Raw genomic sequence first — 13,014 nt, 5'->3', positions numbered from 1 at the left:
TATCCAAGCTTTGTTCATTACCATTTAGAGGAGCAGTTTAATACACCGTAGGAGTCTGGCAAAACTTCGTAATTCAGGAACAAGTATGTGTTTATGTGAATGAAAAAAGGGCACGTTTTTGAAAGGATTGAATTGAATGCAGTCTAGGATAAAAAGATCGTGCGATTATACTATTGTAAACTTTCTGTCTCATGTGTTAAGACATCATTTAGTTCAGAGTAGCGGTTATAACTAATGGGAGAAAAGATCTGAATGGGATTTCATTGCATCATAACCCTCTTCAAATTGGGGTTTGTAATTGAATAAAAGTGACCGGTGTTAAAAAATGAATAAGAAAATGTAAATAGATAAATAAATAAATAAATAAATGTATAGATAAATGAATTAAAAAGATAGATACATGCATAAATGAATAGATAAATAAATAAGTAAATGAATAACATTTGAAATGAATGAATAAATGAATTGATAAATTGATAATACATTAATATACAAATAAGTAAATAAATAAATGAAATTGATTAAGTCCGACACCCTGTCGAAAAGTTCGAATACATTATTTTCTTTTCCAGTTAAGTGACGGGATACTTTTTATGACAATTTGCAGTTCTGCCACGGTGACACGGTGGGACAAATTCAGACTATGATGTGGTTTTACTTTTTATTTTTTCGTGTCTTCCTCCGTAACAGTCCTGAGATGAGTCTTCAATCGAACCAGATGGTGGAATTACACTTTGATGGCAAATCCTGCACAGGCAAAGAAGAAGTGCGGTTTCTGGAGCACGTCCAGGTGGTCGCCACCCTCAACTACACGCACAGAGGAGCCTTGAGTCTTCAGTTACTAAGTCCACAAGGTGCGCAAGTATCCTACTTGTGAAAATATATATCTATACTTGTGCAGCAGCACTAGAATCTACATGTGCACATTGCTAAGTCTCATGCAAACAAAGACAATGAAGTAGCAATGTTGTTCTGTCGTCTCGAATGGAACAGAGCCCGGATACATACAATACTCGTACAAAACACTTAAACCGTATGATATCTTTCCCTGAAATTTCTCTTTAGTACTTTATTACTGCATAGTATATATTTATTGATAGAAAACTGCATAATACAATATCCAGGGTAGAAACTGAAGGTACTCTGGCTGTAGTGCTGAAGTACTGAAGAGGAATTAAATATATGATCATTCTGCAACTGCGAGAGTAAATTTTTACAAAGGCGGAGCATGCCGACAGGAGACCTTTTGGTCCATATCTAGGTCGAATGCGAAAAAATCATAATAATAATAGAATAATAAATAAAAACTATAATAATGTAAATAACAAATAAAATAAATAAATAAATGCATAGGTATAGTTAAATAATAAACAAACAGGTAAATATTAAATAATAATAAATTGACATATAACTAATAATAAATCAAAATCAGACAGACAAATGATAAAACAAAAACAAATGATATAAAATAAATTATAATCATTACAGCATCTTGCTTAGGTGTTTATCTAAATGATTCTTAAAGCTTCGAACTGAACTACATTGCACTACCTGTGCAGGAAGTTTATTCCATTCATTAACTACACGGTTGGCAAAGTTGTTTCTACCTACTTCCAAATTGAATCTATTTCCGGACAGTTTGAGACCATTGTTTCTTGTCTGATTCTCATTCAATGTGAAAATGTTGTCACTTTTGATGTTGTCAATTCCCTTTAAAACCTTAAAGACCTGTATTAAGTCACCTCTGAGTCTACGCTTTTTTAGGGAAAACAGATTCATATGTTTTAGTCGATTTTCGTATGATTTATTTTTGATATTTGGAATCAGTTTTGTGGCTCGCTGTTGTACTTTTTCCAGTCTGTCAATGTCTTTAATGAGATTCGGTGACCATACGGAAACAGCATATTCCAAATGTGGACGAACTAACGATTGATATAGCTTGTTAATGAGTGATGGACTTTTGAAATCAAAAGATCGCGCAATCAGTCCTAGAATCTTATTTGCTTTCTCAGAGGCTGAAATACACTGCTTGGATGATTTGAGGTTGTTACTGATAATTACGCTGAGATCTTTTTCACTATCCACTTTTGTTAACGAATTTCCAAATAACTTGTAATCGTACTTACTGTTATTTTTACCTATGTGCATTACCTTGTATTTACTTGTGTTAAATTTCATTAGCCACTTTTCAGACCATTGCTGTAATTTATCTAAATCTTCTTGAATATCTAATTGGTTTGAGTGATCATTTGTCACTCCGCACAGTTTTGTATCATCAGCAAATTTGGAAACAGTAGAACTTAGTCCATGGTCTATATCATTTATATATACTATTGAATAGAAGTGGCCCAAGAACGGAACCCTGAGGAACTCCACTAATAAAAAAATTCCATCTAGAAGTTTTTCCATTTAAAACAACTCTCTGTTTTCGACCATTCAACCAATTACTAGTCCAACCTAATAGGCTACCACTTATTCCGTGTAAAGCTAATTTAGTAAGTAGTCTTTCGTGTGTGCCGGTATCAAAAGCTTTTGCAAAGTCTAGATATATTAAATCTATATTGTTTCTTTTGTCATAATTCGAGATAACTGTGTTGTAGAATTCGAGTAAGTTAGTCACGCAAGAACGTTTCCTTCTGAAACCATGCTGGCTATCATTTATCAAACGGTTACTTTCTAAATGATGTTCGATAGCATCTCTGATGATAGTTTCCATTATTTTTCCTACGATTGAAGTCAAACTTATAGGCCTATAGTTATTTGGTTTCTTTTTGTCACCTTTTTTGAATATGGGAGTAACGTTAGCTAGCTTCCATTCTCTTGGGACATCTCCGGATATAATGGATTTCTTGAAAATAATTTCTAATGGAACAACAATCTCATTTTTCATTTCCTTTAAGATTCTTGGATGGCAACCGTCAGGCCCTGATGTTTTATTAACTTTGAGTTTCTCTATACACCTTTTAATTTTTTCTTTTGTTATATTTACCGTAGTGAGTAAGTTTACCCTAGACTTTTCACAGGTTTCAGTTTGGAGTTCACTTTGAGGTGTTTCGTTTACGAATACCGAGCTAAAATAATTGTTTAAGATATTACACATTCCTTCATTTGAATATTCAAGTTGACCGTCAGCAGATAATAGTGGACCAATGTGATTTCTAACAACCTTTTTATCTCTAATGTAACTATAGAATTCTTTGGGATTCTCTTTGGATTTATCAGCGTTGTTCATTTCGTATTGTCGTTTTCTTTTTCTTATTGTCTTTTTTAAATCTCTCTGTATTGATACATAACTTTCATAGTCATTAGATGCACCCGAGCACTTATATTTCTTATAAGCCTGTCTCTTCTTAGCAATACTTTTCTCAGTTTCTTTGTCGAGCCACTTTGGGCGAGCCTGATATGGGGGACGTCTGTCCTTAAAAGGAATGTAAGTTTGAATTATCTTAGTGAATGTATTTTGAAATATTTCCCACATCTGATCTACAGGTCTTTCATTTAATTTTGCCTCCCAATCTGTAAGCTGAAGCTCCTGACGTAGTCCTATGAACTGAGCTTTACTGAAATCGGGTATTTTAGAAACACAAGTATCTATTCTAAAATTGTTTAGGAGTTTGAACCTAACTAAGTTGTGATCGCTATTTGCAACAGATTCACCGACTTCTACATCAGTTACCATGCTTTCGCGGCTAGTGATCAATAGATCGAGTAAGTTTCCATATCTTGTGGGCTCTTTTACATGCTGAACTAAGTAATTGTCACCAAGAAAATCAATCAAGCGACTACCTATATGGCCATGTTCAAGGGTCATCCAATCAATGTCAGTAAAATTGAAATCACCCATTATCAATAAATCCCGGTTGCAGAAACTAGACAGTTCTTGAAATAACAGTTTGTCGTCTGCTAATGATAATGTCTTTGGCCTATATATTACACCTATATTCATTTTTTGTGTATCCTGACCCAAAATGACAATCAACAACAACGATGACGACCACACACTGTTCAAAATAACTTGATGGAGACTTTCTAATCCTTAATTCATGTGTAATTGGGAATGAGGGATTCAATTTTTCGACCCTTGCATCTCTCTTCTTCAGTGACTCGAAATACAAAATCTCCGTATGTAATTTCCCAGGGGAAAAAAAATCAGATGTCTTGGCTGACGCCAGATGATTTTGTTCAGCTTGGGAAAACCTGTGGTTCTCAGTGGAATATATCGGTTGAATTGCATGGAACTAAGGCGATCACCAGATATAAGGGACTGGGATTATAACATGTGTACACGAAAACCCTCAACTGTATTTATACCTTCTTTCAGCACTTAACGTCCTCTTTCTTCAAGGTAGATGACCCAACTAACTCCCTGTATACGTATAATACCACACACCTCCAATGCGCCATACATTACAATCATATACTCGAACTTAACGCAGTCTTGTCCATGCATGCCGTTCCCCGCTGCTGCAGGCACGACGACACAGCTACTTCGGGAGCGACTTTTTGACAACTCTAATGAAGGCTTCAACTCGTGGCCCTTCACTAGCGTCCATACGTGGGGAGAGGACCCCCGTGGCAACTGGAAACTAACCGTCAACGTCAAGGTTGGTCGAGCTCAGGAAGGACAACATCTGACATAAAGTTTATCAATAATATTGATTCATTCCTCATCACATATAAAAATGTTAGCTCTCTTAGGATGAAGACACCTCGATCAAGTAAGTGTGGGGCGAAGTCAGTTTTACGAACCAAAAGTCATACCGCACAGTGATTGTTAGTAATATCATTCCTGTTCTGCAACTTAGAAGGTAGGGAGGTACTTAGAGTGCACCGTTTAAATGAGAACGAAAAGGAGAAGGAGTATAAGAAGAAGCTGAGAGAGGAGTGGGAGGGAGTGAAGGATAGAGTAAAACTAGGAGTGGAGGAGGAATGGGGATGGTTCAAAGAGGGAGACATAAGGTGTGCAAAGATGGTGTGTGGAACAAGGAGGATGGGAGGAAATAGAAGGAAAGGAAGTGAATGGTGGGATGAGGAAGCAAAGAAGGGTGTAGAAGAGAAGCAAGTTTTCATAGATTGGTTACAAATTAGGACGAGGGAGTCATATGAGAGGTACAAATTAAAGAGAAGAGAAGTAAAGCATAAGATAAAGGAGGCAGAGCAGATGTGAAATGGGGTAAGAGTATGATATTAGATTTTGAAAGTAATAGAAATTTTTTTGAAGGAAATTAAGAAAGGAAGAGGAGGCGAATCAAATAGAAAAGAAAAAGTAAAAGGTGCAGATGGAGAAATGATAATGGAAGAGAAGGGTAAATTTCTAGAACTGCACATCTACGCGATATAGCAATAGAAAATTAAATAATAATCTTGCAACTTATAATGCATCAATATAATATACGTTATTCTCCGCGGAAATCAAGAAAAGAAAAATTTGTTAAAAGCTGTAAACTAACAAACGTAGCCGCTTCGGTTGCTTGAGACGCCATCTTTGTTATCTTTGTTTTGGTAGAGGCTGAGACAAAAGAAATTAAAATATGATCATTTCGCCTATTCTAACCTAACCTGCACTTAGTAATGCAGTACCTATAATTCTAGAGGTCATCAGGGTTGTCGACGTCGTCTCCGTGTTGTGTTTATCGACAACCAAGGAAGAAAGAACTTGAAGATAAATGTGGGTAATCTAATCTCTTTTAATCACCGAATAAGATGAGTATATGGCGAGCCTGAAATCTGGAGCTCGAGGTCCCCTATCGATGCAAGGAGAGAGAAGGTCTTGGAGCTGAAGGAGAGTTTTTGCTGCGATGGTTGGTGAGGCTGTTTTCCCTTCGTTTTTTTTTCGGTAGATAAGGTTTATTTACACACGGGGCTTTCTCCATTCGAAGGTCCGTAAGTGTTGAGCCGCTCTGTGATCAGCTACTCCGACCAGGATATGGGCGAGCCGTTCTATGTTTTCGGTGATGTTGTAAACTATCTCGGCTCCAGTCTTCCAAGTTTCGGGGGCCATGGAGTTGAAATGTCTGCCTCTTCTCAGGGCGATGGTGTGAGCGCACTCTAGTAGGTAGTGAAGGAGAGGTTCTGAAGTGTTTATCCCGCAGTGGTCGCATTCCCTGTCCTCTCGCTCGATGATTTCCCAGCAGCACTTGTACCCCAACCTGAGCCTGTGGATGATCACGATGAGTCTTCTGTCGGCGATCTTGGTGGCGGGATGAGGGCACAGTTTGGTGGCCCTCTCGTACCACTTTGCGCTTGCTGATGCTGAGTTTATCGATCTTCTGTGGTTGGCTACCTTCGCTCGTTGTAGGTGGTCCCTGGCCCAGCATTTGATTAATGTGGTTGATGGTTGGACTTGGATGTCTATGTGAGGACGGTAGCGTGTTGTCTTGGCCAGCTCATCTGCTCGTTCGTTGCCGTGGACCCCTATGTGGCTGGGTATCCAGTTGATGATGGCTGGACGATTTTGTCTGTTGTGTAGCTGCAGGAGGTAGAGTATTGTTGTGATAATGTTTACGTTGGTGGGTATGTCCTTCTTCTGGAGTACTTGTGTAAAGTTGGCTTTTGTACTCCAGTGCTTTTTGTATTGCTTCTAGCTCAGTCTGTAGAGTCGAGCAGTGGCCTGATGTACGCCAGGTGGCGGTGTATGTTGCGGAGTATACCCCTGCTCTTGTTATGCCGTTCTCCGGGTCCACAGTGCCGTCAGTGTAGCAGACAAAAACAACCCTGGGCCTCCGTTGCCTCGATCGCTGTTCGTGCGGCATCTCTCAGTTTCCCTGGTAGGCAGTGGTCCTTTGCGTGTGGTAGTTGTGTGTGGTTGAAGGTGGTTGATGGGGATATCCACGGGGCTGGAGTTCGGTACTTCAGGCATGCCCTGTCTGGCTTCAGAGCCCGTAGGTGCCCTTCCATGCCTGTCGTGAGGATTTGGTCTCCCAGGTGTCCGATGTACGTATTTGGTCGTGGTAGGTCCGGGTGCGTGTCCAGGTGAGCCTTGAATTTGGTCTTGAGATGGGAGTCCCTGTCGCCTAGCAGGGCCTTGGCTACCGCGGTGCAGTTCCGGGTCTGAATCCTGGCCATCAGTGGTGGTATGCCGGATTCTATCTGCAGGTTGCTTCTTCTGGTCCACATGGGAGTACCTAGGATGAGGCGAAGGGCGTTATTCTGTGCTACTTCAAGTGATTCTTCCTGCTGTGCTGTTAGATGTGAGAGGACAGGTGCTCTATATTCAATTATGGGTCGGATGCAATACTTGTAGTAGTGTTCCAGTACCAGGCGGCTGGCACCCGCATCAAGTGATTACATATATTTCATCGGAGCTGTCTTCATTTTTGTCATTTGCTTCAGCTTCTGGATTTGAAGAGAGGATGACAAGGTTTTCTGCACAGTGACTCCAAGATAGGCGAAGTCGTCCACCCACTCTAGATCTTTCAAGTGTATGGAGATTGGCCTTGGGTTTACCATTTTAATAGCCATGGCTTTTGTCTTCGTTACGTTTATCTTGAAGCCTAGGCGTGTGCAGCTCTCTTGTATAGTGTTGATGGCCTTTTGGTCATTGGTGCGGTAGTTGGGTCCCTTGCTAACGATGGCGATATCGTCAGCATATAGAAGATCACAACGTTCCGTGGTCGTGGGAGGGAGGCTATGTTTTCCATGTGAACGTTAAACAGGTAGGGACTCAAGATGCCTCCTTGAGGGGTGCCGTATTCCAGGTCTTTGTAGCTAGACACGGAGCCCTGGAAACGGACTCTAGCCCGTCTGTTTTGGCAGTATGCCTGTACCCATGCCAGAAGGTTGCCTGCGATTCCCTTCTCGACGAGAGAGGTTCAGCATCGCTGAGAGGTTGACCAATTCGAAGGCTTTTTCTAAGTCCAGGAAGACGATGATTGCCTTTTTCCTGTTGATGAAGCTGAGGAAGTTCATTATGCACTCCGTGGTTCCCACCATACCTCGATAGGCATACAACTGAGGATGGAGTGGCCCTACTTTCCATTTCAGCCTGTTGAACACCATTTTCTCGACGGTCTTCTCTATACAGCTAAGTAGGGAGATGGGTCTGTAGCTGTTGGCCTCCTTGGACTTGGGGATAGAAGCTATATCTTGGGAATTCCAGTTCCTAGATCTCGCGTGTTCCACTAGGGTGCGGTTTGCCAAGAGTAGAATGGCCCTCCATCCGGTGTCGCCAGCGCTCTTGATCATCGAGTAGTTTATTTCGTCTGCCCCCGGTGAGGTGTCTTTCCCTCGGTGTCTTGCTGCTCGGAGCTCTTGTAAAGTGAAAGGTTCGTCCATGTCTGCAGGTGTGTTTATTGCTGTGGAGATTTGTTCTTGTCGCTGTTGTTCCAGTTCTTCTTGCTTCGTCCTGGTTGCGCACGGAAGTTGCGTAGGAGATGTCCTTTGGGCAAAGCCGATTGCCAGGCGGTCCACTTCCTGTTTCGGATCCGGGTGGATGATCCTGCTGGTCCTGTTTTTTCCCGAGACTCTGTGTAGCCATCTCCATAGCTCCCTGGTGGTTGTATGACTGTTGAGCTGGGAACACCATTCTAGCCATTTTCTCTGTCTTATTTCTTGCAATTCCTCGTGCATGTGTCGTAAGACTTCTTGGAGTTGCCTCCTGTTGTCTGTGTTGGGCCTCCTCTTGTGAATTTTCCTGAGGCGGTTGACTCTGTGTTTTAGGGTCTTGACTCTGGGACAGTAGTACCACGTATCCTTGCACTCCCTGCTGGGCTTCTTCTTCCGTGGCATTGCAGCGTCTGCCGCGGCGTGAAAGGTAGTCACAAGGTCCCTTTCTTGGTCGTCGATGTCCAGTGGGGGGGGGGGTGTAGTCTTCAAACCACTCTGTCAGGCTTTGTGCAAATTTACCCCAATATGCGAAGGCAGAGTTCCAGCCTTTTGGTGGGCTAGGGAGCAGCTGAAGTCGGGGAACTTTGATCTTCGTTACTGTGGCGTAATGGTCACTGGTCAGGACTGGGTGGACCATCCACTGTGCAAGGCCTCGAAGTTTCGCGGGAAGGAAGGTGAGATCAAGCCGCCCTCCCCTTATGTGGGTTGGTGCTCCGCTGTTGAGGAGGCAGACGTCCTGAAACTCGCTGAGAAGGTGCGCGACGTGGTGACCGTTGGCGTTGGTTGTTGAAGGAGAGGAGAGTATGGGGTGGTGAGCGTTTATATCTCCCCCAAATACGATGTTACGGCTGTCGCAATTTCCAAACAGTTGTGAGAGATCGATGTTCTCCGTAGGCCGGGAGTACAGATTGTAACATTGGAGGGTGACCCCGGCAAGTCGTATTTGGTCCGCAAGCACCTCTGTGGCTTCCCCACACTCTAGGTAGTCCTTGATTTGAACATTAGGAGTATTATTTTTCACCAGAGTGGCAAGTCCCCTCCCTGTGCTCCCGATATTTTTCCTGTAGCATGTGTATCCTGGGACTCGGAAGGTGTGATGGTCTTGTAGTAGGGTTTCCTGCAGTAGGACTACGTCTATCTGGTCTTCTTGGTTCGTGACAAGAAGAGATGCCTTTTTCGGCCGGATGCCCCCTGCATTCCACTGGAGTATGCTCAGTATTCCATCAATGGGTCTGGGAGGGTTGATCTCGGGCCTCGATGATCTTGTTGAGGTGTTAGTTGGCTGTGTTGCTGCTGCGCCGTGAGTTCTGCCTGAGGGTTCCGTGTCGCTGCTGGATGTTGGTGCAGAGGTGGAAATTCGTCCAAGTCCTGGTCTGTCTTCTTGGATTCCTTCATTGCTGCTCGGTGTGTGGTATGGTCTCTGTCTGTTGCTGGTGAAGTTTCGCGTGGCGGCAGATTGTTCTTCATGACCTGGGTGACAATGGTTTCCGTCACATGTTTGTCCAGGGAAGCATTTAGTGCTGCAGCTAGTTGTGTTGCCAGGTCCTTCAGAAGATTCTTGAGAGTTGATACTTCCAGGGCAAATGTGTGTTTTTCTTGTGTCTGTGGATTTTGGTTTCTCTGAGGTACTCCTTTCGGATCTTTGTGGGAGCTGGACCGGTTCCGGATCTGTCGCTGTCGTGTATCCTTCTGGTTGGTGCGCTCTTCCTTCTTCAATGATTCCGTGGGTAGTCGGTGCTGTGGTTCTCTGGTCTGCTGTGATGGAGTTTGTGGTTCCCTGGTCTGCTGTGATGGAGGGTGTGGTTTTCTGGTCTGCTGAAAATGAGGCTGTTGGTCCCTGTTTGGAGTCCGTGTGGTCTGTATCTGGGAGTAGTAGATTTGTTCTTTGTTGGTCTCCCATCTTCTGTTTCTTCTTGAGGCTGGTGGTGGGGGTAGTGTTTGGGTAGTTGGGGTCTTCTCCGACTGCTTTGCTTGCGGTCGGGCATGTATCTTCTCTAGCCTTGCAGGGCATCTTGGGTTCCATGCGTGGTGGATTTGTTTGCAATTTGGGCAACATGGTTTTACCGGCTGGTTTTGTTTCAACTTGGAAATACATTGTTCCGTTTCGTGTTGCTTGCTGCAAACGGCGCATGTCTTCTTGAATCTGCAGCGTGCCGGATGATGGCCAAACCTCTGGCACACATAACAGCGTAGGGGCTCTGGGTACCATGTCCTGACGGTGTAGGATCCCCATGTTCCCAGTGTCACTCTGTTCGGGTTGGGTCCTAGAAAGGTGATAAGTATGGAGGTGGTGGGCTTCTTCTGTCTGTCCAAGGCCCTCTCTGCAGCTTAGACGTTCGATAGTTCTAGTATCGGTTCTAGGCAGAGTTCGAGGGGATATCCCCTTATGATCCCCTTGTTTGGTTTCTGGGCAGGATCTAGCTCCTGAAGGGCAGGAGACCGCCGAAGTGTGTCCAATGCTACGTCGTCCAGAGGCATGATTGTCCATTGGCCTTCCAAGTTTGGCCAGGCTTTCATGGCCAGGTTCGGGTGTCTCTTCTCCAATGTTCTGATTATTTGATATGGGGTTTCCTTTTGTGACATTAATTTGAACTTGGGCCTGACCTTGGGGCTGTGCTTGTTCCGGGTCCGATCGTCGCTGATGTCGAAGCTTCCATTACGTTGGTGGGGTCCGCATTTAAAGGGGTTTTTACTTTGGATTTCTTCGCTTTGCCAGCTTCTGTCCATCCTGAGTCTGATGAAGGGATTTTCTGGGGAGGTTTCTGGTCGTATACGTTTCCCTTCTTGTGGCTCCTCCTGGTCTTCTTCATCCGAGTTGTCAAAGATGCTTCTCTTCTTAAAGGTGTCCGAAGCCATAGCCTGAAGTGCTCAGTGTACGGAGACAAAAGAGAGCTGTCGGCTACGGAGACAAGAGAGAGACTGTCCATATACTTACCTGGCGCAGGAGATACCATGATCACTTTGGTTGGCAAGAAGCTGTCCTTTCAAACCCTGTGGTGAGATCACGGACGGGTCCCATTGCAACATCTATCCTTCTGATTAGCCGCCATCCCTTTGCCTGTGATCTGTGCAAAAGACATGTGAGCCTTGGCGAGTGGATACGCCTCCGCTCGCGTTGGTGACGTCATCAGTCTGGGTTGGACCGACCAGGGAAGCAGACATCTTCGGTGTGTCTGGCGTCGGCGGTTGAGACAACGTCACCAGATCCGACCTCCGAATCCATCTAAACAAAGATGGTATCTAAAGGAGTTGAGGCGACTTCGTTTGTTTCTGTATAGGTTTTAGCAACGTATTCTGATATTTATTTCAGCAAAGATTTTTTTTTTTACATTGGTGTATTATAATTTACAAAATTCATATTTAATTTTCTAATGCTATACCACGTCGGTGTGCACTTCTAAAAAATCAGCTTTTGAATATAAACATCATTATCAAGGACTAGCAATGATATGTTGCTTAATGTTTTTCACATATATATTTATTTTTGCCCTACATTGGCTTTGCTTGGTGTTTCGTCCCAGTTGGGTAGGTGGTCATGATCGTCATGTACCAATAATGAATTGGAGGTTCGGTGTTACTGTACTATTTTCTTTTTTCTAAAGGCTATAAAACACATACTGAAAACATATTTTACTTATCCATCACTTAAATGTTTTCGACACGTTCACAGAAAACCAAACTGAGTGAGACAATGGGACGAATAGGAGATGTTTTCCTGGTGCTCTATGGAACCAAGGAGGCTCCTGCCCACATGCTTAATAGCAGGTAATACATCATATACCAATCTATTTCTCCTTCCTTTCCTTTCTCACTTTCTTTCATATTATCTTGTATGTGTGCGTATTTACTTAATTTACCTAGTTGCAGTATACTGTACAGAAAAGGAGCAACACTCATAGAGCCCTGTTTCTTACTTTCCATTTTATCATACTTAGCTTAAAGTCCATGTATGGTTCCAACTTTATATCTCTTTCCATATATATATATATATATATATATATGTGTGTGTGTGTGTGTGTGTGTGTGTGTGTGTGTGTGTGTGTGTGTGTGTGTGTGTGTGTGTGTGTGCGTGTGTGTGTGTGTGTGTGTGTGTGTGTGTGTGTGTGTGTGTGCGTGTGTGTGTGTGTGCGTGTGTGTGTGTGTGTGTGTGCGTGTGTATACATATATATATATATATATATATATATATATATATATATATATATATATATATATATATATCAGGGGGATTTTTTTTTTTTCAGAGCCATTTTTCATTTTTTTCTTTTTCTTTTTTCACCAGAGCCATTTTTTTAATTACCAGAGCCATTTTTGATACTTCCAAAGCCATGTTTTTGCAGGTTCGATTTCCTTCAAACTATTGGAAGGCTAACTCATTACTCATGTCAGAGCGAGTTTGCATATGTACAGTGTACGTATGCATGCGGTGATGTGGTATTGGGTATGGTGCATTGTACATGTAGTCAGCGCGTTGATTGGGCAGCTAGCTGCATGCAACCAATGAACTTCCCTGCATACAGGTACCATGCAATTCAAAACTAGCGACATTATGTAGCACGATAGTCGTGTAGAGTCTAATCAACATGTACTAGTATACGCGCGCATGCAGCTGATACGAAGCTAGGCTAGGTAAGCCATTGAACTCTAGCAGCGATACAACGTACTCATATGTACGTACATCAACAAATT

General features: G+C 42.9%; 1 protein-coding gene across 3 annotated transcripts in view; it reads left to right on the top strand.

The window, feature by feature from the left end:
* Positions 1-13,014, top strand: part of LOC143027766 (neuroendocrine convertase 1-like) — a 159,656-nt gene that overhangs the window by 128,643 nt on the left and 17,999 nt on the right. For all 3 annotated transcript variants that reach the window (XR_012966647.1, XM_076189294.1, XM_076189293.1), the window contains 3 exons: positions 691-854; positions 4,471-4,604; positions 11,996-12,090. Coding sequence is in view for 2 of the 3 variants with exons in the window: in XM_076189294.1 (XP_076045409.1) it covers positions 691-854; positions 4,471-4,604; positions 11,996-12,090 (393 nt within the window). In the remaining variant the exon portion in view is untranslated. The remainder of the gene's footprint in view (positions 1-690; positions 855-4,470; positions 4,605-11,995; positions 12,091-13,014) is intronic.

The sequence above is a fragment of the Oratosquilla oratoria genome, chromosome 8 (assembly GCF_046742065.1).
Source record: "Oratosquilla oratoria isolate Oo_2021 chromosome 8, ASM4674206v1, whole genome shotgun sequence".
Classification (NCBI taxonomy): Eukaryota; Metazoa; Arthropoda; class Malacostraca; order Stomatopoda; family Squillidae; genus Oratosquilla; species Oratosquilla oratoria.
Note: the sequence above shows the minus strand (reverse complement) of the source record. Positions and strands in the feature narration are given on the sequence as shown.